A 24873-nucleotide genomic window follows, 5' to 3' on the forward strand; every position below is an offset into this window, starting at 1 on the left:
AAACTTGCAATGTACTTCTCATCTGGTATTTATTTTTCATGATACAGCAAGGGTTAGTTTGATCTTTTTGACACATAGAGGTATTCATTCTACTCTAAGGATGGAAAAGACACTTCTTCCTAACAGCTGCACTCAAAGACAAACAGAGCAGTTGAACTTCACAGCAAATCACCATGGAATAAAAAACTGATGAAGAAAAACATGACAAATTACAAATATCCTTTCTAGAGAGGAACCAAGCAACTAAAATGAAGTATTTTCTTCTTCCCCAAACCCTCCATGTTTGAAAGCACTACCTCCCAGACAGTACTGGTAACGGATGCCATTTCAGATCACAATCCCCTCCATTTTTAACTGACCTTCTTTTTTGTTGTTTTTATGAGATACTGTGGTTCTGTAGTGTCACTGAAAGTAGAAAAACAGCATAACAGAATTTAATTCTTGTGCTATTCTAGATACTATTGCCAGAGTGACTTCAAATTGCTTTTGAACGAACTAGAAAGTTCAAGTTAATTGAACATGAGGATTCACATAGCAAATTATCTTAGTACTAATGGTATGGAAGAAAGAAGCCTGATTAGTAAACCCCGCTGGATACTGCAATGTGAGTACTCGGAGATGCCAGAACTAAATCAGAGAGGTGAAGATCAATAGTTCTTTAATCAATGGTGGATTACAGTGGAATTTATTCTGCTGAAACCAGCAGGGGCAGATAAATCCCCCGCTGAGATTAATTACTGGGAAGGGTGGATGCAAAGAGAGGAGTGCAGTTATCTTTGTGACAACTGTAAGTGGCAAGAAGAACACCAGTGGGAGTACAGAGCTATTGCCTGGATCTCTGCTGGCGACCAACAACACCCTCATCAAATTCCCAGCACCTCCCCTTGGTTCCTTACAAGAAACTACCTTGAAGCCTGTGTATTTCTACAAATACAAAACACATAATCCAAAAAAAACAGGACAATTTCAGGAGGGAAATTCTGGCTTTGTTTTTAAACTAATGGATTGTTACAGCTTTTTGGTTAATAAAAATAAATAAATCTGTTTTATGGAGGTAAAAGTACCAATGTGTATAGTTAAAGAATGACAGCTTTATTCAGAAAGATGGTGATCACATTGGCAACACCTACTTAAGTCAAGGAATTGTCAGAGCTGCTCTGGGGCTCTCTTGGGGCTATCCGTGTAATCCATCATTACATGCATACTTCTCAGTTCCATTGCAGCTTTTGGTGCTAAACACTACAGTTCCCACAAACTAACCACTAATGCATCATGCACTGGTGCTAAATACTGTAAACTAAGAAACTAAGCAAGTTAAGTAGAAGAGAAAAATCACAAAGCATCCTCTCTTGTATGAAGAAAAAAAAAAAAGAAAAAAAAAAAAACGGTTTAGAAACAAAACATGAATCAAAATTACTCCAATTTTGAACTACCTGATGAATTTAGCAAAATGAAGGAAACAAGCAGAGCCAACAACACGGCTTGTCAGTATTTAATCCTCAATAAGCCTGAGGGAAAGATATCTAATTGCTCCCCTACCTGTGCCACCCCCCTCCCTCTTATGTTGATTTACCTTATCAGAAGACAGCAAGCTGCAGAGAGTCCAACAGATATTAGATTTGCTGTAAATATCTGTTTACATACTTTTATTATTAGCAACAGTAGTTTGAGAGGTCTCCATCTTAAACTTTGATCAGATGGTGAGAACTTGTCCATTTTATTTCTTGTAGAAAACAATTTCAATTCCAGTGCCATCCCAGTTGTGTAGGTCTGTTTTCAATGACTGTGAATTCAGAAGCATTATAATAAATTTCTGTGGCTTTTCTTTTCTTTTTTCTGAATGTTATCAGAAACCAACGATCACATCTACATGGCAAATCAGAAAAGCTTCTTTATTGGAAAAAAAATGCAATAATTTTTAATACAGGTATTATATAAATTACAAAACATACTTTAAAAATCACCTCTCTGGTATACCCAAATTAATTGAAGGTTGGAGTCTCAGCGAAGCAAATAAAGTCTCTCCCAGATCATCTCTTACTTTAAAGAAGGTCATAAAAATAATCCAGGCCTTGTCCCAGTTCCCAGATGGATATTCCAGTGCCCAATTCTTTTGCAAGCTCTAAGCGCAACTGGATGGACTAAGACAAAGACACATAAAGCAATTAGCTTTTAGTCCGTGACATCAGACATTCCATGCTGCCATCTCTTCATACCATTTTCAGACTTTAAAAATAACCATCTGTGAACTAGATACTGAAAAACTTGAAGTCTGTATATCAAGTATTCTCTGGTTAGAAAGCAATCATTTAGTAAGAGACAGTTAATTGCACCAGCTAATTCAATGACCTAATACACCATAACCAGCTAAATAGACAAAATGCCATGGAAATAAATCTGATTTATGAACTATGCAAAGGACTATTCTCATTTAGGCTATCACTTCACAACTTACAGAAATCCTAACTCTTCCCAGAAATTTCCCAAGGGTAAAATAAAACTTTATCACTGAAGACAATTAGAACAACCATCAAGATCTTGTGCATACCCTTGCCTTCTCTCAAGACAGAGTCATAATTTTCATTATCAGAATTCTATTTTAGAATGATTCTGGAAGATTAATATTAAAATGTATCCTATCTGTGCTACTGCTATTGATTCAGAATTAGTTTAGCCATTGGTTTACAAGGGAACTAATGTTACAATTCACGTTCTGAACTTCTTTCAGTTCAGACAATAAAAATAATTCCTTTTGAGTCTCATTTTCAGGTTTTCTGACTTTGAAGTGCAGCATTGCTTGAACTGCACATACCACAGGGATGCTTTAAAAACTCATTTCCATAGGAAACAGAACAAAGTGTTGAGCCACCATTAATACATCTGCTGGAGCCAGACTTCATGCTTGCTTTTATCTTATTATGAACAAGTCAATTTTGAGTCGATCAACCTACCAGTGACTATAACATTAAAAAGGGGAATAAACACACCTGTGAGAGGAGAAATAAACCAACATGCAGTGTTCCACTGATCGTCCTGATCACCGTTATGTGACTATTTGATCTGTCTCAGCATACAAGTCTCAAAGTATTTCATTACAGCCTTGTTAAAATTTGAAAGAAAACCTGCTTCTGTAAATTCACCAAACACTTCAGTTGAATATGTTATTAATATAACAAGGTGTAAAGAAAGAAATCTACAGGAATAAATGTTCCTTAACCAGGCTAGGACTGACTCTAGCAGGGTTAAATCCTTCCATAAGACCAGAGAGGATGCAGCATGACAACATGCAGCACAATTTGTCTTTTCTCTGGTAGATTGGCAATGAAACTTTCTGTCACTCCAAGACAGATACTAGGAAGCACATAGTTAGACACGGTGATTAGTATCTCATATATTGTAGTATTTCCACCTGTATTAGATTAATGAAGGGAAATATAGTTGTATTAACAGAACATAAGACAATATTCCCATTCAGAAAAATGGAGCTTTAGATAATTTCACACTAGTTTAACCATACAAAATATCTCTGCTCTCTCCAAATATGATATATTGTCACTAAAGAAGCAATTCTCTTCTAATATTAAAAGCCAGAAGAGGCTTAAGATGCTGCCTTTAGCTTAATTTGAGAAAACCTAAAAATAGCTTCCTGGGAATTAAGGCAAGTAACCATTGTATCATGTATTCTCATATATTGCAGACTACTGTCTGCACAGAAATTGCATGTCCAGCCAAAAGACTTCAGTAAGGGCAAAGTTTTCAAAATACTAAATATGTTCCAGAGAAAAAGAATGGAAGATAATAGGCTGATGAAGGGCAACAGTGCGAAACAGGACCCCATTACAGAGGAAGGTGAAACCAGCACCTGTTAGCACATGACCTGTGCACTCAAACAGATCCTCTCAGAGCACTGTCTGCCCTGGTGTGTCTTATCTCAGACATGGCAAATCTTCAAAGATTCTCCAAAACCCATTATGCATTAGACAGAAAAAAAATATCTCGTACTGGAAAATGAAGCCTTGAATCATAACAACTACATCAGGGTGAATTTCTTTCACAGAAGTCTAAGCCCACTTAAGCATTTTCCAAATTGTCTCAATAATGCAAGTCCAGTAAACACTTTTTTCCTCTTACCGCCCTCTGACCTGAGAAAGTCACACCTACCTTCAGTGTTGGATAGAAGATGGCATGTTTTCCTCCTTTATTTCTGCAAAACAGGGAAAAAAAAAAAAAAAAAAAAAACAGTAATCACAATAGCTTTAGTAGACTCTCATGGGACTTTTAGCTGGGTTTATAATTAAAAAGTTTTATTCTTTCTAATAAGAACGAAACAAAGACAGTGCTGAAGAAAACTGCTGACTTCATTGTGAAGAAGTTACCACTTTTAAAAGTAAGCATTACTATGCCACTATCAAGAGACCACTTGCAATTTAGCACCTTGTCTGAGATTTCTTACCCAGTGGTCATCCCACTCTGGAGGCTGAGGGACACTGAATTCAGATACTTTTGACATTAACGTCTGTTCAGCCCTTACTTGCCCTCTGACTACTCTAGTTACTGAGTGCAGGGTAGGGCCAAAATGTTCTCCAGTTCTCTTCCCTTTCTACTTCAGATAAAAACCTTCTACTCCTGCTCCTTTTCTACTATAGATACAAACATATCACAGTACATGAATCAAAAATGATTCATGTGGTGGGTAAAGAAAAGCAATTAAAGAAAAGCAATTAGGGGAAGCTACACCTGCACTGTGTATCTGTAAGTCAAGTATGCAATCTTTTCACTCTCCAGCCGGTCTCAGTTACAGGAATATTTGGCAGTACATCAAACAAAATATGTATTTACTCCACACAAGTGGTGTTTAAGGAGGACAACACTTAAAAGAGGTGGAAAGGCTAATAGCAAAAAACAGAGGCTCCAAGATGTCCAGAAGATGTAAACTGAAAAGGACATCTCAAGCCAGAGATGGCTTGATACAAGATCTAAGTAAATACCTTGTGATGCCTTACTGCAGCTGAGTGCAACAATATTGTAAAACTGACAGATAGTAACAGGCAGTTCTGCCTACTAAATACTTATTGGAAAAAAAAGAAAAAAGATGAAGACACTTGACTGTCAGATGCAAACTGTGAAAAATTTCCTCAAATAACCAACCATTTTTTATGTCAAACTAAATGATACCAGTATAAAATACATAGGCAAGGCAAGCTACAGTGGGCACAGATACCAAGGCTGCATTTTAACCACTAGAAATGAGAAGGATGAGTTACAGGTGGTCTCACAGCATCACTTCACCAGTTAGGCTAGGAGGGAAGGCAGAGTGCTTGGACAGACCAAGCGGACATTGCTGGTCGAATCTTTCAACTCAAGCAAATGCATACCTACCTGTACAGTGCACAGGGACAGACACCCAGCGATGACAGACATCTGTGATTATTTGTAATATATTCTGCTTCTTACGTGAAAACCATTAGCTGTGGTTTGCTTAAAGATTCACGATTTGATTTCTTAGCAACTGCAGACATGCAAGATTTCCAGGTGAGATGCTTTACTAGTGAAGCATATTTCAGGCCTACCTGCTATTCCCATCCAACGTAACTGCTCCTTTGCAAAGCAAGGTGGTGCCTGAAAAAGTGTTCCCTTATATAACCCCCTGCATTTGGCTGAACTACTGCAGACACAGTGAGCCACACAGTTGCCTGCCAAGCACTGCACACCAACTGAAATTCAGAGTGATTTTCTTACCCAGCACGTTTTACGCATCAAAAATTGTTCTTGAAAGGCCACAAACAAGAATCTCCAAAGACTGGCTTTCAAAGGCAAATGATGTAGTACTACTGACAAGCTTTCTCTTTCCAACATGTTCAGTTTGGAAGACGTTTAGGAAATGTGTTTCCAAAATGAATCCCAAACTCATGCCATTCAAACAGAGCCCTCAGATTTACTGCTTTGAGAGCAAGTTTTCATCCAGTGGTTATTGTGTCTCCAACTGGATTTTGCATTAAGATCAGTAAAACAAAGCTTTTGATTTATTTCTCTTTGGTTAACACAAAACACCTTGTAACCGTTTGACACAGACAAAGTAACCGTGCAACAGGATACCAAATAATTAAAAATGAAAGGACACAGATTCCAGTCCTGCTATACAAACACATAAAATAAATTGAAACATTGCTGACCTACAAGTAATTTTTTTTTTTTCTGATAAGAGATACATGTAAGCTGAGAAGTTTACAACGCAGGCGAAAATTGCAGGTTGAGAGAATACTTGAAAATTAATTACAATACCTAGGTAGGGCAGGGCTTTTGTTTTTGTTCTTTTTTTTTTTTTTTTCCTCAAGTTCAAAAATATCCAAAGCAAAAAGGTATTTATTAAAAAGCAATGTAGTTACATTACTGTTTTTTTTCTTAAAGCACCCCAAGATGTATTTCACTCTTAATTTCAGTGCTTCTTCTCAGCAGTCTTCAAAGCAGTAAGATTTTGTTTGTAAAATATTACTGTATTTTTGTATGTTTGTATATAACATATAGCAAATTATTACTGAGGCTTAATAAGATTTTGCTGTTTGTTTAACTCTGTTTTAAATGGATTTTTAATAGCAGCAGGAAACCTCTTGGCATTTCCTGATGAAAAAGAGAGGACAAAGAAAGTTATTAACCTTTCCCTTCATGCTCTTGGGAAAACATTCCCAGACTTTTAACAATTTCTAATGTTCACCTGATAGTCTCATTACCCTACTCCACGGTGCATTTTACTTAGTGCAATTGCTTAACCAATCTAGTCACTAGGACTTCTAAAACCAGACTCCCATTCCACAGACTTTTCTCAGAACTATATTTGGCTGAGTTACTGGTAATCACCCAATTAACTCACAATACTAATCTCAGATGCTCAGAGTAAATGACACTCAGCAGATAACTTTGATGGATAGCTTCTAAAGATATGACTCATCAGACTTCTCTTCCGAAGATTGTGTTAGCTTGGGTTATTTCATTAATCCTTCCCTGATTTAATTCTCTTGCCTGAAGCACTCTTATGCTGCAGTTCAGTGTTGACATACAGATCACAAACAACAGAATTTCCATTTGCTGAATTCAGTTGCATGCTATAGTTAACTGGTAATACATTGTGTACTGGGCCATGCCTAATAATATTTGCAGAACAGTAAGCAAATAACTGTAACTCACTTTTTGTATTTGAAGTAGTGTTCAGCAATTTGTTCATCCCAGACAATTTTCGGTTTGTGCTCCTTCAAGGTTTCAATGTACCTACAAATTAAAAACATAGATATGGAATTAACTTTTCTAAAAAGCAGTTACAAAATTAAATAGCAGGCAATTCTAAAAAGCAGCTTTACCACGCTTAGATGCTGAACACTGTATCAAAATGTTCTTGCTTACAAATAATTTTCTCAGTCAATTTTCCAATTTGCCATGTTTGCATTTATAAGCTTTTTTATTTAAGCAGTGAATGAATTAACATTCATCAGATAAGAAGATGAAGACTATTCTTCAATATTTTTATAGTCTAATTCTTATATATGAAAGCATAGGAACTGAAGTCATTCCTAGGTTGTACCTAATTAGGTAGCATGAGGCTAATCAATGCACTTAATTATAAGCCACTATTATGTGATCAGAAAGGCTGTCCGGTAAAAGGGGCTTAGTTAATGTTCTAAGAATAAAATAAAAAACTATAAAGCTTGTTTAAAAGAAAAAGTTACTGTTAAGCAACTTTTAGCAAAATTTTCTTTACCACTATCTTCTTGGCATTATTTTCTTTCATGGACATTTTGAATGGGGAATAATCTACCTCATATCTACTTGGCACAAAGTGGAAACTGAAAATTACTTGTATGCAAAAACTGTGTAGGCAACTAGTGCAGAATAGTTAGTATGTTGTAAGCTGATGTTCTTTGTTCCCAGCATCATCTCAGCACAGAGACAGTGTCTCCTTGTGTCTGCATCTTCGACTGCACAATGGAAACAATGCTGCTTGCTGCCTCATGGAACTACACCAGAAGATGGCAAGCTACTAACGAGAGACCACAGCAGCATCACAGCCTCTAGCACGTTCTTCCATCTCTTCTGCAGCATTGTAACCTGCAGCTTTGGCCAGCAAGAAGGCTGAATTAACTCTGCTGACAACTTTCTTGACTACACATTAGGGGATTTATCTGGCCACGGTCACTGGTTTCTTTTTTTTCCCCTTGGGGATTATATCAGCAATTTAAATCTGAACTCCTGTTAGCAGTTGTCCATCTGTATGATGATTATATAAAACAATCAAAAGCAAACACGGTGGTCATAAGGTAGCATTAAAGATAATTTTTTCCATTAATAATGTTTCTATAAAACCTAGTAAAACTATACCTTTCAGAATGTGTCTCATTTCCCTTTAAATCTTGTTTGAAATTTCTCCCTCCTAAGATGACTATAAATTATTTCCATCAGACACTACCCTGATCCCATCAATGCTGAAATTCCATTTCACTATACAGTTAGAGAAAGAGAGAGAAAGAATTTGTATTTCTCAGTTCAAAAAAGATTCATTTTCCCCTTCCTTACTAATCTAAATTACTACTTGCAGAATTGCAGGGAATGTTTTCCTCCTTATGCTGTGGTTTGCTCATTCATGTATTGGCAAATTGTCGCCTACTGCTAGAAGGATTAGAAAAGATTTTCATTTCATATTTAGGCCAACCCAAGCATGCTATTTAAGTATCTACATAAGCAAACAAATGGTATCAGCTATTACACTATTTCTCAATACACACATGCCCAGAAACAATATGCCTTTCCAAATAGTGCAAGTTAAACCTTGGAACCTTCACATATCCCTTTGTAACAAATACAGAACTGTAAGTTGTCCCACTAGACAAATATGAAAACAGATCTACTTTTCTACATTTAAAATTTAAGGATAGCTTTTAACATCTTGTCCCATTCCAGTACAGTGACTTCAGTAATGGCAGGAGCTAACCTTTGTGCAGAATCAAAAATGAGATGTTACAGCCCAGAGTTATCACCGAAGGAACCCTGGCACACAGTTTTCTTCTTCAACACATTCCCTCACTCTGGAAGTTCTCACTTCTGTTGCTAAAAATCCCAACACGATTAAAAAATACTCAACATACATATGAACGAGCTTGAAAATTAGAAATGTAACTTGCAGCAATTATTACAGCCTATTACATGTAAGGTATGCTGTTATTTTAAAGTTGTTCAGGCATGCACCTCATTTAATGAGAACCCATCCTGACCATGCACAGAGAATTTATTTTCCTTTCTCCTGCCTCTGGGCATTTATCAACATTGTATGTAAGAGCAAAAGTGAATTAATTCATCTTCAAATCACATCCATGGGGATGATACTAGCTCCAACCTTGACTTTTGGAAAAAATCAATATTAAGCCCAAAACTGTAACTATCATCCGATAATTTTGTGTGTCTGACTTTAAATGCATTAACTTTTTTTTTTTTTTTTTAAATTGTCTCTGTTAAGGACAACAAAAATTCAAAGTACAATGTTCAAAATAGGGAGCTCCCATTTACTTTGATTGCAACTGTGCACAGACATCTTCCAGATGTGCCATATCTCATCATCTCTGACCTATCCTATTACATGCATCGTAAGAAGGGTTACTGTGTAAAACTGCAGCACACATATTACTGCACACTTGCTTGAATCACAGTAATGCTAATCAAACATTCTTAACATGTTATGTCCTAGCTGAGGTGGTACTTGACTCAACAAACATTTGACATGTAGTTATTTCTTAAAAAATACTGGATTTAAAAGAGCAATTTTCCATCACGCTGAACCAGACAAGCATGGGATATTGGCATGCCTGGGACAGAAGAGATCCAGTTTCATTTCCACATTCTGAAAGAGGGAAAGGGATGGGCAGGGAGCTGATCACAAACAGCCTTCCTCTTTCTCTCCACCTCTCACCTCACTCCTCTCCTTTCTCGTATTCATTGCCTTTTTCCTCTCTTCTCTTTCTAATCTCTCCCTTTTTGTACTGCCACTTTCATATCCCTTCAGACTAATTTATTTTCTTCCTTGTCCGTCAGCTCTTAACTTAATAGACTTCTTTTACCAAGCTGCTTCAGCAGCTAGGGTACGATAAACACAGAAAACCTCAGCTGCCTTGCACTAGCCATTTCCCAGGAAGCTGTGACCAAAGACAAAGGAAGTCATGCTCAGTTTCTCCGCTCCTGGCCTGAAGCACAGATGAAGCACCTGGAGTGCTGATGCTTCTAATGAAGCTCCAGTGCAGAATTTCATTGGATTCATCTCTATTGAGCCTCATTTCCCCTCCGGCCACCTTCATATCTAGTTTAAAGCCCTCTAGATGAACCCTGCCAGCTCTGGGTCTACAGTCCATTTCCCCCTTTGAGACAGGTGGGACCCATCGGCAGCCATCAGGCCAGGTACCAAGGAAACCTCCCCATGATCAAAAAAAAACAAACATAAATTCCTACAACGGCACCAGCCTCTCATCCATGTATTGATCAGCCAGGCCTTCCAGGTGCACTCAGTATCCCTCCCCATCCCTGAAGGGACAGAGGAAAACACCACCTCTGCACTCACTCCATCCACTAAGTGCCCCAACCCCCTGAAGTGCTAGCCTTCAGGCTTCTCTCAGCACTTTTATTGCTGCCAGCCTGAATTATCACTAAGGGATAATAATTAGAGGGGCAAACAAGGCCAGGAAGGTTCCTGGTAATATCCCTGACCTGGGCCCCCAGGAGGCAGCGGACTTCCCTATGGGTAGGGTCTGGCCGACATATGGGGCCCTTTGTTTCCCTCAGAATCACCTATGACCATTATCTTTCTTTCCTTCTTGGTGGAGGCAGTCTTGAGGCGTGCAGTTGACCTCCTCACCCTAGACAGCCTCCTGTACGGACTTTCCCCCACACCCCCACCACACTGTCCCCCGAGCTCCCGGGCCTCAAACCTGCTGTGTGAGGGCAGCTGGGGAGGCAAGGTGGGTAGGGAGGGGGCTCCCCTGCGACGCCGAGCAGGGACCTGTTTCTGTTCCTCTCCATCTCTCAGGTCCCCTCCCTCTGCCCGACAGTGCCAGGGCTGGGGGTCCCCCGCTCTTTGGGGTGTGTCACCCTGGTGCCTTTACCTCAGGCACGGCAGGGAGTGACTCCGCAGGCCTAACTCCTGCTCACACCCCCGTAGCCCTTAATCTCCTCACCTCCTCCTTGAGCTCCGCCACCAGGCTGCTCAGCTCCTCCACCCGCCCGCACCTCACGCAGGCAGCATCTCTGTCACCCTCCGATGGCAGCGACAGGCTCAGGCACCCCTGCAGCCGGAGCCCTGAACAGCCACATGATGGGGCAGGCACTCGGCATGGGTGGCCACAGTCCTTTTGGCGAGCACTGGCCGCCTGGTGGTGGCCATGGCTGCGTTTGCTGCCTGGGAGGCAGCCAGTAGGTGTCTTACTACAAGTACAGAAGAAAACACAAACGTTACAGCCTTTCTATGCATATAGGCTTACATGTTCATGGCGCCTCTTATTCTCATTTAACTTCACAGAAGTTTTATAAAGAAAAAGCCCTGAGGGCTTACTCAGTAGCGAAGCTGGCAAATTACCCTAGGGAACCGCAAGTACAGCTGAAAGTACCCTAATGCTATCTCTTCTCAGTATAACCCAAATGGTTCTCCTTTATAAAAAGGAAAACAAAGTTATATATCGATCAGAGAATAGAAGTAATCACGTATGAGGCAGAAGAGGTGCAAATGTTTATGTATTTAAGGTTTTGACTCAAACTGGCAGATACAAGAGGAACATATGAAAATCTCCTTAAAGAAAACAAGACCTTTATTTGTAACCTAATAAATATTTCCCAGACAACACAGACATACCAGATTGAGGCAGACGGTTTGCGTATCTGTTTGGATACCTTTGATAACATGCTGCTGTTCAGCAGTCCCGTTTTATTTTGCAATGATAGAGATTTAATATTTTTGTTCTTATCCTCTGTTTGAAATGCTTAGGTGAGGCTACAAAACATGCCAATTTTCATTGCCAATTGTTTATGGTAACAGCTAGTTACTAAGTCACTGTTTGTTACACGCATTCACCTTGGGTATTTTCTATCAGAAATCTTTGTTGGGCTGACCACAGACAAAATCTCAACTTCCTAGCTGAAGCATCAGACAGTATTTCCCTTTGTATTTGTTCAGTTAGCTGTGGATTTTTCTTTCCAATTTATCCAACCTAACACATGACAGATGTGTTAGGGGTTTATAGTATTTACAGAGGTTTGGTTGTAGTAGCTGTTGCTACCTTGCAAGAATGAGTTCCTTGCCTTTAAAAGCCTGTTACGTTGTCTGGACGTCTCTTTCTGCTCTAGCCGAAGGGCACCTTCCCGTCAGGCAGAAGTTAATGGTAGAAGAGTTTACTATGCTAGAACAACAAGCGGGATTCAGGCAACCTTACAGAAACACAATTCCACAAGAGCACTGAATGTAATAAGGCACAGAGTTACAGACTAGCTCACAGAACAACTCTATTTAGTCATATTTTCAGAAGTTTAGTCTGACTATTAGCTAGAGGATTTATGTGTTTGTTTTATGAACTCAGTACATGGCTCAAGTCTTCACTAAATCAGATCTTCATTTAGTCTTGACTGCCTTAGCACACATTTTTAAAAATGTGACTATTTAACAGAAGTGCGATGTTGTCTCTGGTATTCATCATGGAATTATCACCAAGTAGGCATGCGACCGGACGAACAAAGAGTGACACAATTCTCTCTCAATTTCGGAAACAGGTCACCTCGAGGTTAACACAATTCTGCTTCTAACTTATTTCTGTTACTTATTTCTGTTATTTCTGTAACTACACCAGACAGACCTCTCATTATGCGCTCACTTCTAAGCAAACATCTTCTCCCTCCTCACAGTTTTAAGTTGAAATTAAGAGGAAAAAAAAGAGAAAAAAATGGCAGATGTATAAAACAGTCAGATGTGAATCATTTAATAATTTAAAAGTTGATCTGAAGTAGATCCTCCCCTCTCTCACACTTCTTCTTTCATAATTAAAAATGTTTTCATTAGCTATCATAACTGTCTCTGCTGTACATCAGGGACAACGTGAAAAGCCTGCTTTAAAGCAGATTGTCAGACTACATTTTGCAGATGTAAGACGCACCACACTGCAAAAGCAAACTGATTTTCCTCCAAACTCAGTCCATCAGCAACACATACCAACAAACCACATATAATATTAAACCTAAAAAAAAAAAAGGAAAACCCTTTTCCTAAATGTGATTGAAAACTTGTATTACTTGTGAAAAGACAATTTCAATAAAATGTGTGCAGCTGTACTTATTACAACATCATATGTCAAATCACACAACCTGCACTTAGTTATTAAAGTACTATATTAATTTTCTATTAGATTTTATAATCAATGTAATGTTTCAACTATTCATTATGATACTAGGAAAAGGCAGGAGGGGGAGATACCGTTTTTACTAAAGTCTAGTTACAAAAGTATTACAATAAACTCGTATGAAACAGAATATTCAGCAAAAATACTTTGTTAGCAAAGTATGTGACCTTCTTGTAGGATGTCAACTTCTAAGAAAAGAACTTCCCTCATTCTGAAAAATGAGAGAATCATGGTTTTCCCACTTTTTAATTTATTCCGTTTTAAATCACTTGCCTCATTAGGCTCTCTGTACATATATTTATATATAAATATATTTGGGATTTCTTTATTATTTATTATTATTATTAATTTTCTCTCTGGACAGGATTTGTAATCTGGATCTTTTGTGGCATATGGAAAAAAAAAAAAGACAGTGTAGAGATCTGTATTAAACTGAAATCTGTCTAGGTGTCCCCACTACATGGAAAACTGCACTGGAAAAATAACCCTCTTTTCAGGACAAGCCTCAAACTACAAATGTTGTTTCAGAATGTTTATACCTGAAGATGATAGAATTCACTTTGAGCACAATGAAAGCATTGATTACTCCAACCACACTAATGCATTCTCCACCATAATCCAGGATGAGAATCATCTCAACACCAAAGATTTGAGCACATAAACTTCCATTAGAGATGAGGAAGAGTAAATGGAAGACTAATTAAATTATACTGAATAATAAATAAATAATCTTGCTGTCAAAAATATACATAACGCTTAAATTACATAACAAGCATCTACATTGAAGAAAAGAGGCTGAGTCACAGCAATGTTATTCTTACAGAATCTTGTAATACATATTAAGTGCTTCCAGGCTTCCAAGACAATGGTACATCTAAAGGAGAATTGAAAATATGTATTGTTTTGTTGAGAAGCCAATAGGTGATTTTTTTCTGAACCACTACACTGACATTACTGCAGCTTAACGTCCATCCTTTGTAGATGAAACATGGGTCCTAATAAATTCTTGTTAGATGATGTATCATAAAAGTAGAGGAATTAGTCCTTGCTAGACTGGACAACATAAATACAGAAGCTCTACTCCACCTCATCCAATAGTATGTCTTACTACAGTCTTAGACGTGACACCATCTCTCTGGTTAAAAACTACTTCTCAACATAATAAAAAATAAGCTTGTTTCAAGAATCAGCAGGTTAATCGTAAAAAGAATTTTTTGAAGATAAAAACTACTAGTTTAAGGGCACATATTTTGAAATGCTTAAGTAACCCTCAAGTGAGGTTGAAGCATTTTCAGATACAGTACTCTAAATACAATACTGTGCTCTGTTCCTCCAAGAACTGGTATTATACACAGTGCACGTGAAAAACTGAGGCTGTCAATTCCTGGATGTGAAACCGAATAAAATTCAGACACACTAATATATCTACTACTCAGCTTCAGCTGTAAATAAGAAAAAGTATAACTATGGTAGTTCTGCTGTATGGCAATTTGTTTGTTCATTTGTTTGTTTGTTTTAACAAATAAATACAAAATTAAAAGCTTTCCAGATTACCCTCTTGCTTAGAACATGCAAATCTGCTATATTAATACAGTGCTACACAGATCGCTACAAAAACTCTTTATGCTGGGTTTGGAGCCTGCTCCATGGCAGATTACAATAATTTTTATTCAGTGTATAGGAGATGTTTTTTGATCAACTCCAGCTATGACTGGATGAAGGTTGAGCTACAGGCACTTGATATCCCAAATTCTTCCATGCCTGATTTAAAATTGCAGATAGAACAAAATTACATTTCTTTTCCATCCTCACCTAAAAGGTCAGATCTTTCAAATGCCAGAGAACATCCTGACTAACTCTTCCAGTTGCTTCTTGCATTTCTCCTCAACCACACCTGAATTAAAACCACCCCAGTACAAACTCAAGGTGACCAGCACCATCACCCAAAAGATTTAACAACCACAAAAGAAAGAGGGAGCATCTTTCCCTCACCCTGCATCAGGTAAGGAGCAGTGAAGTTGTTCCAAGCCCCCATCCCAGCCCTGCCTAACCTGGAGCTGGGGTTCTGTGGTTGCCAGGAGGCCTGAGCCAGGTAGGTGTTCTTTGCTTGGTAGCAAAGAAGAATGAAAGGGAATGTACGTTGGGTGCAAGCAGCAGAAGGCACAAAGGGTGGGAGAAGGATGCTGTGACTGCAGGTGAAGACCTGATAGCGGCATAGCTACCAGATGATGTTCTCTGGTCAGGCAGAGTGTAAAACTCACAGGCTGCAGGATTCTGGGTATATAAAACTGATCCAGGTCAGCAATGGCGTTAGGAGAGAAATGTTGTCTCTGTTTTCTCTCCAGAAATAGTGTAGGCCAAACAAAAGCAGTGTTATTTGCAAGGAAACAGAACTTCAGGTGATGAACAAACCTATCTACAGTAGGGGAGCACAGCATGAAATCCTATCCACTATTGGATTTCTTCTACTTCACAAGATGCTGGCAATGAGATGCTCCACTTCAAGGAGCCTCAGAAGAAGAGTGTTTAGATTCCTTAACTGGGAGTCATGCCAGGCCTGGCATTTCCACCACCAGTATCTCTGCCTGTTCCACCCTGGCCTTACTACTAGCGGGTTTTCAGTAAAACATGACCTGTGAAGGCAAAGTTGATAGAAAATGCTAAAGCATGGACATGATCTAGCTGTTTAACAGCTCTCTCCCTTCAAAGCAGTGGGAACGTTCATATCCTTCCAATCCCTTGAAGGCAGCCCCTGCTTCAATGGCCCTGCACTCTGTATTTAGGGTGTGCTTCATTCTTGTGCTATAGGAAAGGCAGCTCTAGAGGCAAGAAGGCAGCATTCCCCACTGCCCTTTGCACCTTTGCTAATCCCGAGCCTGCTGAATGCATCAAATCAAATGCTCCTGAGAACACTTTTAACTTCTGCCCAACAAACAATTTCATGACAGCATTTCCCTCATCAGGGACACAGTTCTCAGAGCCCTAAGACTGTAATTTTGAATGATGCTATCACAAACAATGCCCACTATTTACTTGGATCCATTTTTGTTTATATGTGAAAAGTGCATAGTAAATACTTTCAAAATGCAAGAATAATTATTAACTTTAAGTAAAAAAAAAGAAAGAATTCAACTCAGTAAGATCAATTGAGACAAATTATCTAAAAGAAGAATCAAAGAACTGATAAAGCTTTGATTATCTTAGTGTGCTGCTTTAGTTTGATAATATATTTTACCCATGGTCTCTTAAAACTAATGCATTCAAAAGCTATTTAAAGTTACATTCCTAAGTGGAAGCATACTGTAATATTCTCTGACTTCTACAGGTAGCAAGGACCAAAATCCAACAAGTTTTGCTCTTACTTCTGAGGTTTAACTGCCACATTCTCATTGCTGATAAATCTAGTTAAAATAGGACTACAAGGTTATTACATACATAGTTTTTGAAATTAATTTGCTGGAATGTCAATTAAATTTTGGTATTTCAACCTAGCTCTCACAAAACTGAAGAATGTTTCTAAGGCTATTCTATGTCTTTTACACATCACCTGTCACACTTCAAGTCCAACCTTGCAAGAGCTGAACACTAAATGCTTTCTGTAAGATAAAAGAAACACAGAATAGTGATAGTTTTTTGGCATGAAGTAGTTACAGATGTGCAGTAATACATTTAAATGATCAAGCATAGTACAGCAAACAGTATTACCTTCACATGAAAGAATTCATAAATTCAATTCCTGCCTGCAAGGACTGTAGTTAGAGAAGGCACCTATGCTAGATGAAAATCTATGGTACCTCAGTAAAATCCAGTGTCCTATGCAGCTATGAACTATATACCCATTTCCAGTTTTTGTGACTGAGCTAAAGAACAAAGAACATTTCTGCTGATTTTCCAGTTCCTTCTTAATACTTATCAAAGGGAGTTTTCGCCTCTCAATTGACCATATTTTAGTCACAGTTATATAGAGTTATTTAGGATTCACACCAACGGAACTACTACATGGCTTTCAGCCTTTGTTTTTTGAAAAGATAGAATGGTGACAAATTCATGGAAATAATTATTAATATCTCATAAATGATACAAATTTCACGGGGTTAGCACATTTTAAACAGGCTTTAGAATAATCTGGATGGCACTCTTGACTTGAATTGGAAATGGACTATGAAGTAATAAAACTATATTTTATCCAATTAGAGTGGAGATTTATGACTTTTAAGAAGTTATCTTCATCAGGGCAGTTAAATACTTGAGAATTTATATCTTCTGATATTTAGTTAAACTAATACTAAGTCATGTGGCAGTATGTAAAGAAAACCCAGCACTTTGCACCATGAAAAAGCAGAACATCTTCCATATCTGTGCAGTAAGTCAGACAAATATTTATGTATTTTTATTTGTTCAGTTTTTGCCAGAAAAAAACATATCTGTGCTTCCTGCTAAGATATGTTAAGATTATATTTTAAAGCAAAGAACAACGCGCGTATATTTATTCAAAATGATTTCCAAAAGAGGTGTTATTTAAATCAAATGGCAACACTTGGAGCACAAATCAAGGGACAAAATGATGCTCATACTTTTTTTTTTTTTTTTTTCCTTAAATTAACTGGAAACTTCAAAATGGAATATTGTCTTACCTCTAACAACTATGTGTACATATATACTTTTTACCATTAAATGAAGCAGACTGATTTTTCACATTAGCCATAACTGCAGTCTTCTATCAGGTATATAGCACTCTGGACACAAAGAATCTTTGGTTTTCTGAAGAAATTGCTAACTTAGAAGAACAGCGTTAATAGGAATTACACTCACAGCATCTGTGGGCTTTGTGTACATTCTAAGATTTTGTTACTGCCTGAGGAAGTTAGAAAGATACATCTTTTTGCCATGTTTGAACAATAAAAGTTTGTGTTCTGCAAATATTTGAGCGAATTCAAGACAGTAAGTGTTCACAATTAATCTGATTACACCGCCAAAGGTAAAACAGTACAGCATGTTCATAACTGAACTGGTTCCACATGCAAATATGTGAAATTGCAAGAAGGCTTTCAAAATACTAACACTTTGCATTCCCTATACAAGTCATCCAACACATGGAGTAATCACCAGTGCAGCTGTGCAATTAATATAAGAAGTCCTTAAAACACCTACTAATTGTAAATCTGAACAAGTTAAACATTAACAAACACAATGATATGTATGTAACAGAAGGCCAAACGATAAAGACCAAAGTAAAGTTAAAGAGCAAAAACTCCTGCAAGGCACCGATTAATAAAAGCATAGTGGAAGAGACACTAATAAAGTGGGAATGAAGAAATAATGTTTTTGTTTGTTTAAAAAAAATAGAGAGAGAGAAAAAAATCTTGGGCAGACAGAGTTTATCACTTTTCCCTTTTGCTTCAGTTTTCATCAGTGAACTTTTTTTTTTTCTTTTCAAAGTCATAAAAAGCATTTGATTGTGTTAACTGAAACATGGATTCCATTGAATTAAGTCTGCTAAGATAATAAATAGGTTCACCGCCACAAATAAGTCAACTTTTCTACCTTGAGGGAGGCCTGAAGGGAGAAGTAAAGCTTTCCTTCTCATTGCAAAGAGCCATTTCAAAACCATATGGCAGAGGTGCCATGTGGGAATAACTCCCTGTGCTCCACATATCTAATTATCACAAGCTCCTGCTACAGTCATATACCCAGAGAAGAGGTACGAATGACCTTGTTAAGTAAAGAAAACATAAAAAGAAGATGATTGCTAAGCTAGAAGATGAAGAGAAACAGATGGGACTGTCAACTGTAAAACCGCAAAGCCCTGTGATATAAGAACATGAACAACATGGAGAACAGTACCTGCATTAGAGGAAAAAGTTCTAGCTGAAGTCACTGGAAGATTTACTGACCTATGTTTGGGATTGCCAAGGCTTTTGCTGTGCATTATTTTAATTCTTTTTCATAAGGTGGAAGGATGTAATCCACTGCAGCTATTTCAATAAACCTGAGTACTGCCTTATACATATTGCAGTCTACAATGCAGCCTTTGCACCTCTTCAGAAGCTCTTTTATTTCTGTCCCCCCACTCAGGATGGCTGCTTTCTTCTCAAATCCAGGAGTCCTGAAGACATAGGAAAAATACCTCCCCAGAATATAAAAAGGCAGGTTCTTGGCTTTTCAGTAAGCTCTGATTCCATAGCTGGTATCAGTCGATGATTACCTTTTGATCAGTTTTCTGATTGATTTTGTCACTGCCTGAACTGAAATCCCAAACACTATGTTGTGAGTAATCTTTTTTCCTCCAAAGCTCTACATCTGTGGATTATGATGATTACTGTCTTTGATCAAATGCTCAAAAAGTTTCAATACTTGGAAAAACAGGAGAACTCACAGTAATATACAACCAAGAGCCTAAACCCTAACAGAGTAACACACTGGAAAGGCCAAACCAGATTTTATCAGGCCATTTGTCCATGTGTTTATCAAGTCAAGGAAGGTCTAAATGTATCATACGTGTTATAGGTTTTAGAAGCTGACAAGAAGAGATGAAGGAAAAGGAAAAAGGGGGGAAGGGAGCAAGAGCTGTTTTTTATTCTTTATTCTGAGCAAGCAAAAGCAATTCAAATATGTTGGAAACTGGTTTGAATCCTGGGGAATGAAGAGATAGGTTATTAGACCTATTAATTCATAACCACGAAATACATTCCAATTACAAGTGGTTTCTGACCCTTTCTGTCCCCACAGCCATTGCAAGAACCTCTTTAATTACTTGCCTCTTTTGCAATAAAATACAATTAAGCCGTACTAATTATTTGACACAAGATATTTTAAGTATGGAAAAGTCTGACCAGTTGCTATAACAACACAACATAATGAGCTTGACTGGCAGGTATTACAGATTCATGCCTGTGATTGCTCCTCCCTTGTCATAATGGCTTTGAACTGCATCCCCACTTTCAAATCTATCATCTTCGTTGCTATTTGTTATTTTGTACCTACAGTAAAATACGAACATGCTGAATACAAGCACACTCAAAGAACTCATAAAACCATCAAATTGTCACAGCACTTCACACTTCAGGATGATTGCATAAACATCAAGCAATTAAGACCGAGGTGGGAAGGCTGGTGATTAAAATAAAGACTCCTTTTTGGAAACAAGTTCTTCCTCTGAAAGATAGAAGTATGGGATAAGGTTATAAATTAAACTAGACAAAAGCAATACCAACCCAACCAGAAACCACAGGGATTTTGTACAATTAAACAGTGACTTCTCCCTAGCAGCAACTAAGGAGCAACTAATATTTATGCCACGATGCATAAATATTTCTTCAGAAATACTGTAACAGCTTTAGCAGATGTTTAGAAAAAGGTAATTTAAGGCAGATATCAGAAAATTATAAAAACTTTGCAAGTTCTGTACATGATTCTAGATGATCTTCATTGTGTCCAAAAGGATGCCTGGTCATGAAGTGAAATGAGAAACTAAGCTACCAAGTTAACAGAAAAGCAATTTTAAGGAAGCAAGACAAGATTGCAAAATTTCAGGAGCACTTTGCTCTAGCTTACATCTAAAGCAAATCAAACTGTTCACTACTTAATAGTTCCAGTCAGATTCAGATTTCATTTTTTAACACAATCAAAGAATGATGAATTCAAAAGGAATCCAAAACGCTGCTCCAATGTTACAGAATGGCAACACCATTCTGTAAAGAATTGGTTTTGTAATTTTGAGTGCAGAAGGACAATACCGAAGCTTCACAGAACTAGAAATATTGTTTCATTCCAGCAAACAGATCTGTTGTTCATAATAAAATACAAATAACATATCCAAGTTTTCTTACCTTTCCATTTGCATTACTGGATATTAAAATTATATTTGAAGCTAACTGTATTCATGTTTGCTTTTACCCACAGGCTAAACCATTCCTTGAAAAACTTTAGTTTTAACAATTAAAACTGAAGGCAAATGCTAGAATTTTACAACTATGACCCATAATTAACTACAACTTCAAACAGAACAGAGTAAAAAATTCTTGACTGATGTCTGATATTCATCATTACCACCAAACCTTTCTTTTTGACCTTGTGACTTCTTTAGCTAGTCAAACCAAATGAGGAAACATAGCAGACTGATAAAACAAGACTAAAATTCACAAGTGCTTTAGAAAACAGTACACACCTACCATTTTGCCACTATCAAATCAATCCTCTCTCTCCTTCATTGAACAAACAAGCATAACCCAGCTCTGTTCCTCTGCTAGTCAGTGTTACCGGAGTACAAATACTTGCATTTGGTTCTACAAATATTTTCAGAAGAGAATTTAGCTAAAGCATCAATTAAGAAAATATTTAAAACATTAAGATACATTAGTTACCTTAAAAAATATAGAAATAAATCCAAAATATTTAATTAGTAGTCATTACACAATTCTCCACTAAGCCAAAACTAGCTATCTTGCATTGCGTACACAGTAATAGTTTTTTTTGTTTTGTTTTGTTGTTTTTTACAATAATTACATAAATTTAAGCTTATTTCTTTCTTAGAAAGTATATGGAGTTTTAAAGATTCATATCTTAGTCTATGAACTATTTCAATACAACATATTTTAGCATTTTCATACAAAAAAATGTTAGTAGGACATATTGTAACAACTTCTGAGGTTAAAAATTTGGGCAATCTTTACCACTATAACATTAAAATGAAAGAGCACCTGATAGAACCTGGCCCATAATGCTTCAGCATTAATCACATCCATAATCATACATATGTATCATATTTAAAGAAAGGAAATGAAATGAAAAGGATCAAGGAAGGGAGGTAATAGACTGTGATCTTCTGTTTAGTTTGATTTTCACAGCTACTAAGAAAGCAATACATTTATTAGTCACACATGGAAAGTCACATCTCACGGGTGAGATCTGGTAGACTGCAGGATGCTACGACTGACTGTACTCGATCCCACCCCCACAAATACTGAAGAACATAGTCCTTAGGTATGGAAATATTTCCTCTCCATGAGGCAGTACTGAAAAATTGAAACTGAAACTTCACATCTTTTTCTGAAAATAGCCAGGATGGTGATAGTCATTAAAAGAAGCAAACAAAGAATAATTTATCTTCGGCACCTCTTGAACTTGACTAATTGACTGCTTAACTTTCACTGCCTTTGAAGTGTATTTTAATATAACTATGCAATCACTGTATGCAAAACATACTAATAACTTCCATAATTTACGTATTCCAAAGCATTATGAAGAGTAATGAACCTTGCTGTTGAGATTTATTATGCAAGATAACCTAGTCAGAAAGTTTGTCATTAAGCAGCCACTTTCCCTTAACAAAAAGTGGAAGAAGTCTTCACTAATGGAGGAAACACTATAAAATACATCTTACAGGTACATAAAGGCTACTTTAACCATTCCAGAAGTTTCTGTAAAATTATGGGAACTTCAGAAGTGTGAACAATTATTCATCAAAGGTCTCCTAAGATTTTTCAAGGTCAGGTGCGATAATGTTTATTTCACAACGGTCTAGCATCTTCTAAATGCTTCACTGGCATTATTCAATTAACCTTCAGAGCAGTCTATCTTCCACATAGAGGCAGAGATGGTAACTTATGTCACTAGTAAGGGTGATGTGTTCAAAGTCATCACAGGAATAGAGGTCTGCTGTTGTAAATAAAACGGTGGGTTTCTGTATGTAAACAACTGATTATTATCAAAATAGGATTCTGAAGTAAACTTAATGCACTGTTTTAATACAATTAAGTATGTAAAAAAAAAAAAATAAAGCAACCACTCACTTGATTAACACTTTTCTTCCTAAATATTTACAAGAAGCACAACTCTTGATTAATCACCCATTTGTTCACCAGTCTGAGGATAACATCAGAAGACAAGGTAACTAGATTCCAACTTGGAGAACAAGTTTATTTCCTTCCATTAAAACTAAAAGTCAGTTATTTAAGCCAAACTTTTATACTACTTTTAATAGACTTGTAATCAACAAAAGAAGAAATTCATGGAGGGAGATAATGTAAAGCAGGAGGAAGAGGAAAAAGACATCAGGATAGGAAATAAGTACAGGACTGCAAATTATAAGAACTCAGGATAAATTCAGGAAAGATGAAGCGTATATAAGACTTAGGGACTGACATGGATTGAAAAATAATTAAATTGCCAATAAGGATGGTTATTAAAATATCAATACTAAAAAAGTTAATTTACATAAATGTATGTGTTAAAAATGGGATACAAATCAAAACCAACCCTTTTCAAATTCAGTTTCATATCAGAGGTGAAAATAAAATTACTTAATTTACATCCTACATGAACTTACAGAGACAGAGGAATAAAATATCTTTTTCAATATACTAGTCCTAAGTTTGCATTTAGAAACTTGCCAAGGTTTGTGGTGATGTTATAAAGCTGAACTAGATGTTGAGAGCAAGTTTTGCTTGTATCAGTTTAGTAAATCTTGATGGAGTGAGACCTGGGAGTTGGTGCATTAGACAGCTAGCAGAGTTAAAGGGTTGCTAGCTTCCTACTCTTCCCCCTCTTTTATGGCTACAGGCAAGTTACTTATGAACACAGAATATCCCCATCATAATACAAGGTTATACTCACTTTCACAAGACATACTGAAACTTCAGACTGAACATAATACCCAGATGAAGTACTTCCAAGGCTCTTTTAGAGGATTACATAAGTACACTCAGTTCTAACCTGTATTTACTGTTCATAAAGAAATTCTGTAATTTTATAACATAGGAAAGAACCATGAAAGATTCAGTAGCAATCCTTTATTGGCCGAAGGGATTTCATCCTGTCCTGCTATGTGTATAAGCCCAATTCTTTAAATCCCCTTGCAGTAACCTATCTAGCAACCATTAGAAAATACTCTTAACTATGAAAACAATGTGGCTGATCGTGGTTTTTATATGAAGTTTTGTTTTAGTTACCTTTTTGCAGACTTTTTTATATTTAGATTTCAATATACAAGACTTAGAATCTCGAAATATCAGCTGCCTCCATTAAACTTGGTAATAAATCCAAAGGTAAAATAAGATGTAGGAAAAATCAAGTCAGGAGAGTCATACTGTCTAATGTCTAATGAGAGATTTCTCATTAGAACGAGTCTTCCCAATTGTGAGTACGTTGTAACAACTCATAAGTCCAGCTAAGCCAATTACTGAGCCATGGGAATGACTTTTGGTTAAAATTCTGACAACACAACTCCAGTACAGAAGGTTTAACGGGAAATGAAAATGAAATCTAACACCAACAAGTCTGTTTTCACTGGGCTACCTTCTGTCTATTTTTCAAAGGCACTAGGTATAGGTTAGATGCTCCACAAATAAAAAGGCAAAAAGCATGTGGCACCTAAGGTAATGCTTGACAGTAAGATATTTGGCGATTATAAGCTTTACTCTGAGTAACCACAAAAAGCCAAGTAGAGAAGCTCTAAAATTAGCAT

General features: G+C 37.1%; 1 protein-coding gene across 1 annotated transcript in view; it reads right to left on the reverse strand.

The window, feature by feature from the left end:
• Window positions 1-1356: 1356 nt before the first annotated feature.
• Window positions 1357-24873, reverse strand: part of CHID1 (chitinase domain containing 1) — a 97998-nt gene continuing 74481 nt past the window's right edge. The window contains exons 10-12 of the mRNA XM_082762232.1: window positions 7183-7263; window positions 4162-4204; window positions 1357-2141 (exon numbers count right to left, since the gene is read on the reverse strand). Of these exons, the coding sequence (XP_082618358.1) occupies window positions 2043-2141; window positions 4162-4204; window positions 7183-7263 (223 nt within the window). The 3' untranslated portion in view covers window positions 1357-2042. The remainder of the gene's footprint in view (window positions 2142-4161; window positions 4205-7182; window positions 7264-24873) is intronic.

The sequence above is a fragment of the Aythya marila genome, assembly GCF_965140915.1.
Source record: "Aythya marila genome assembly, chromosome: 5".
Classification (NCBI taxonomy): Eukaryota; Metazoa; Chordata; class Aves; order Anseriformes; family Anatidae; genus Aythya; species Aythya marila.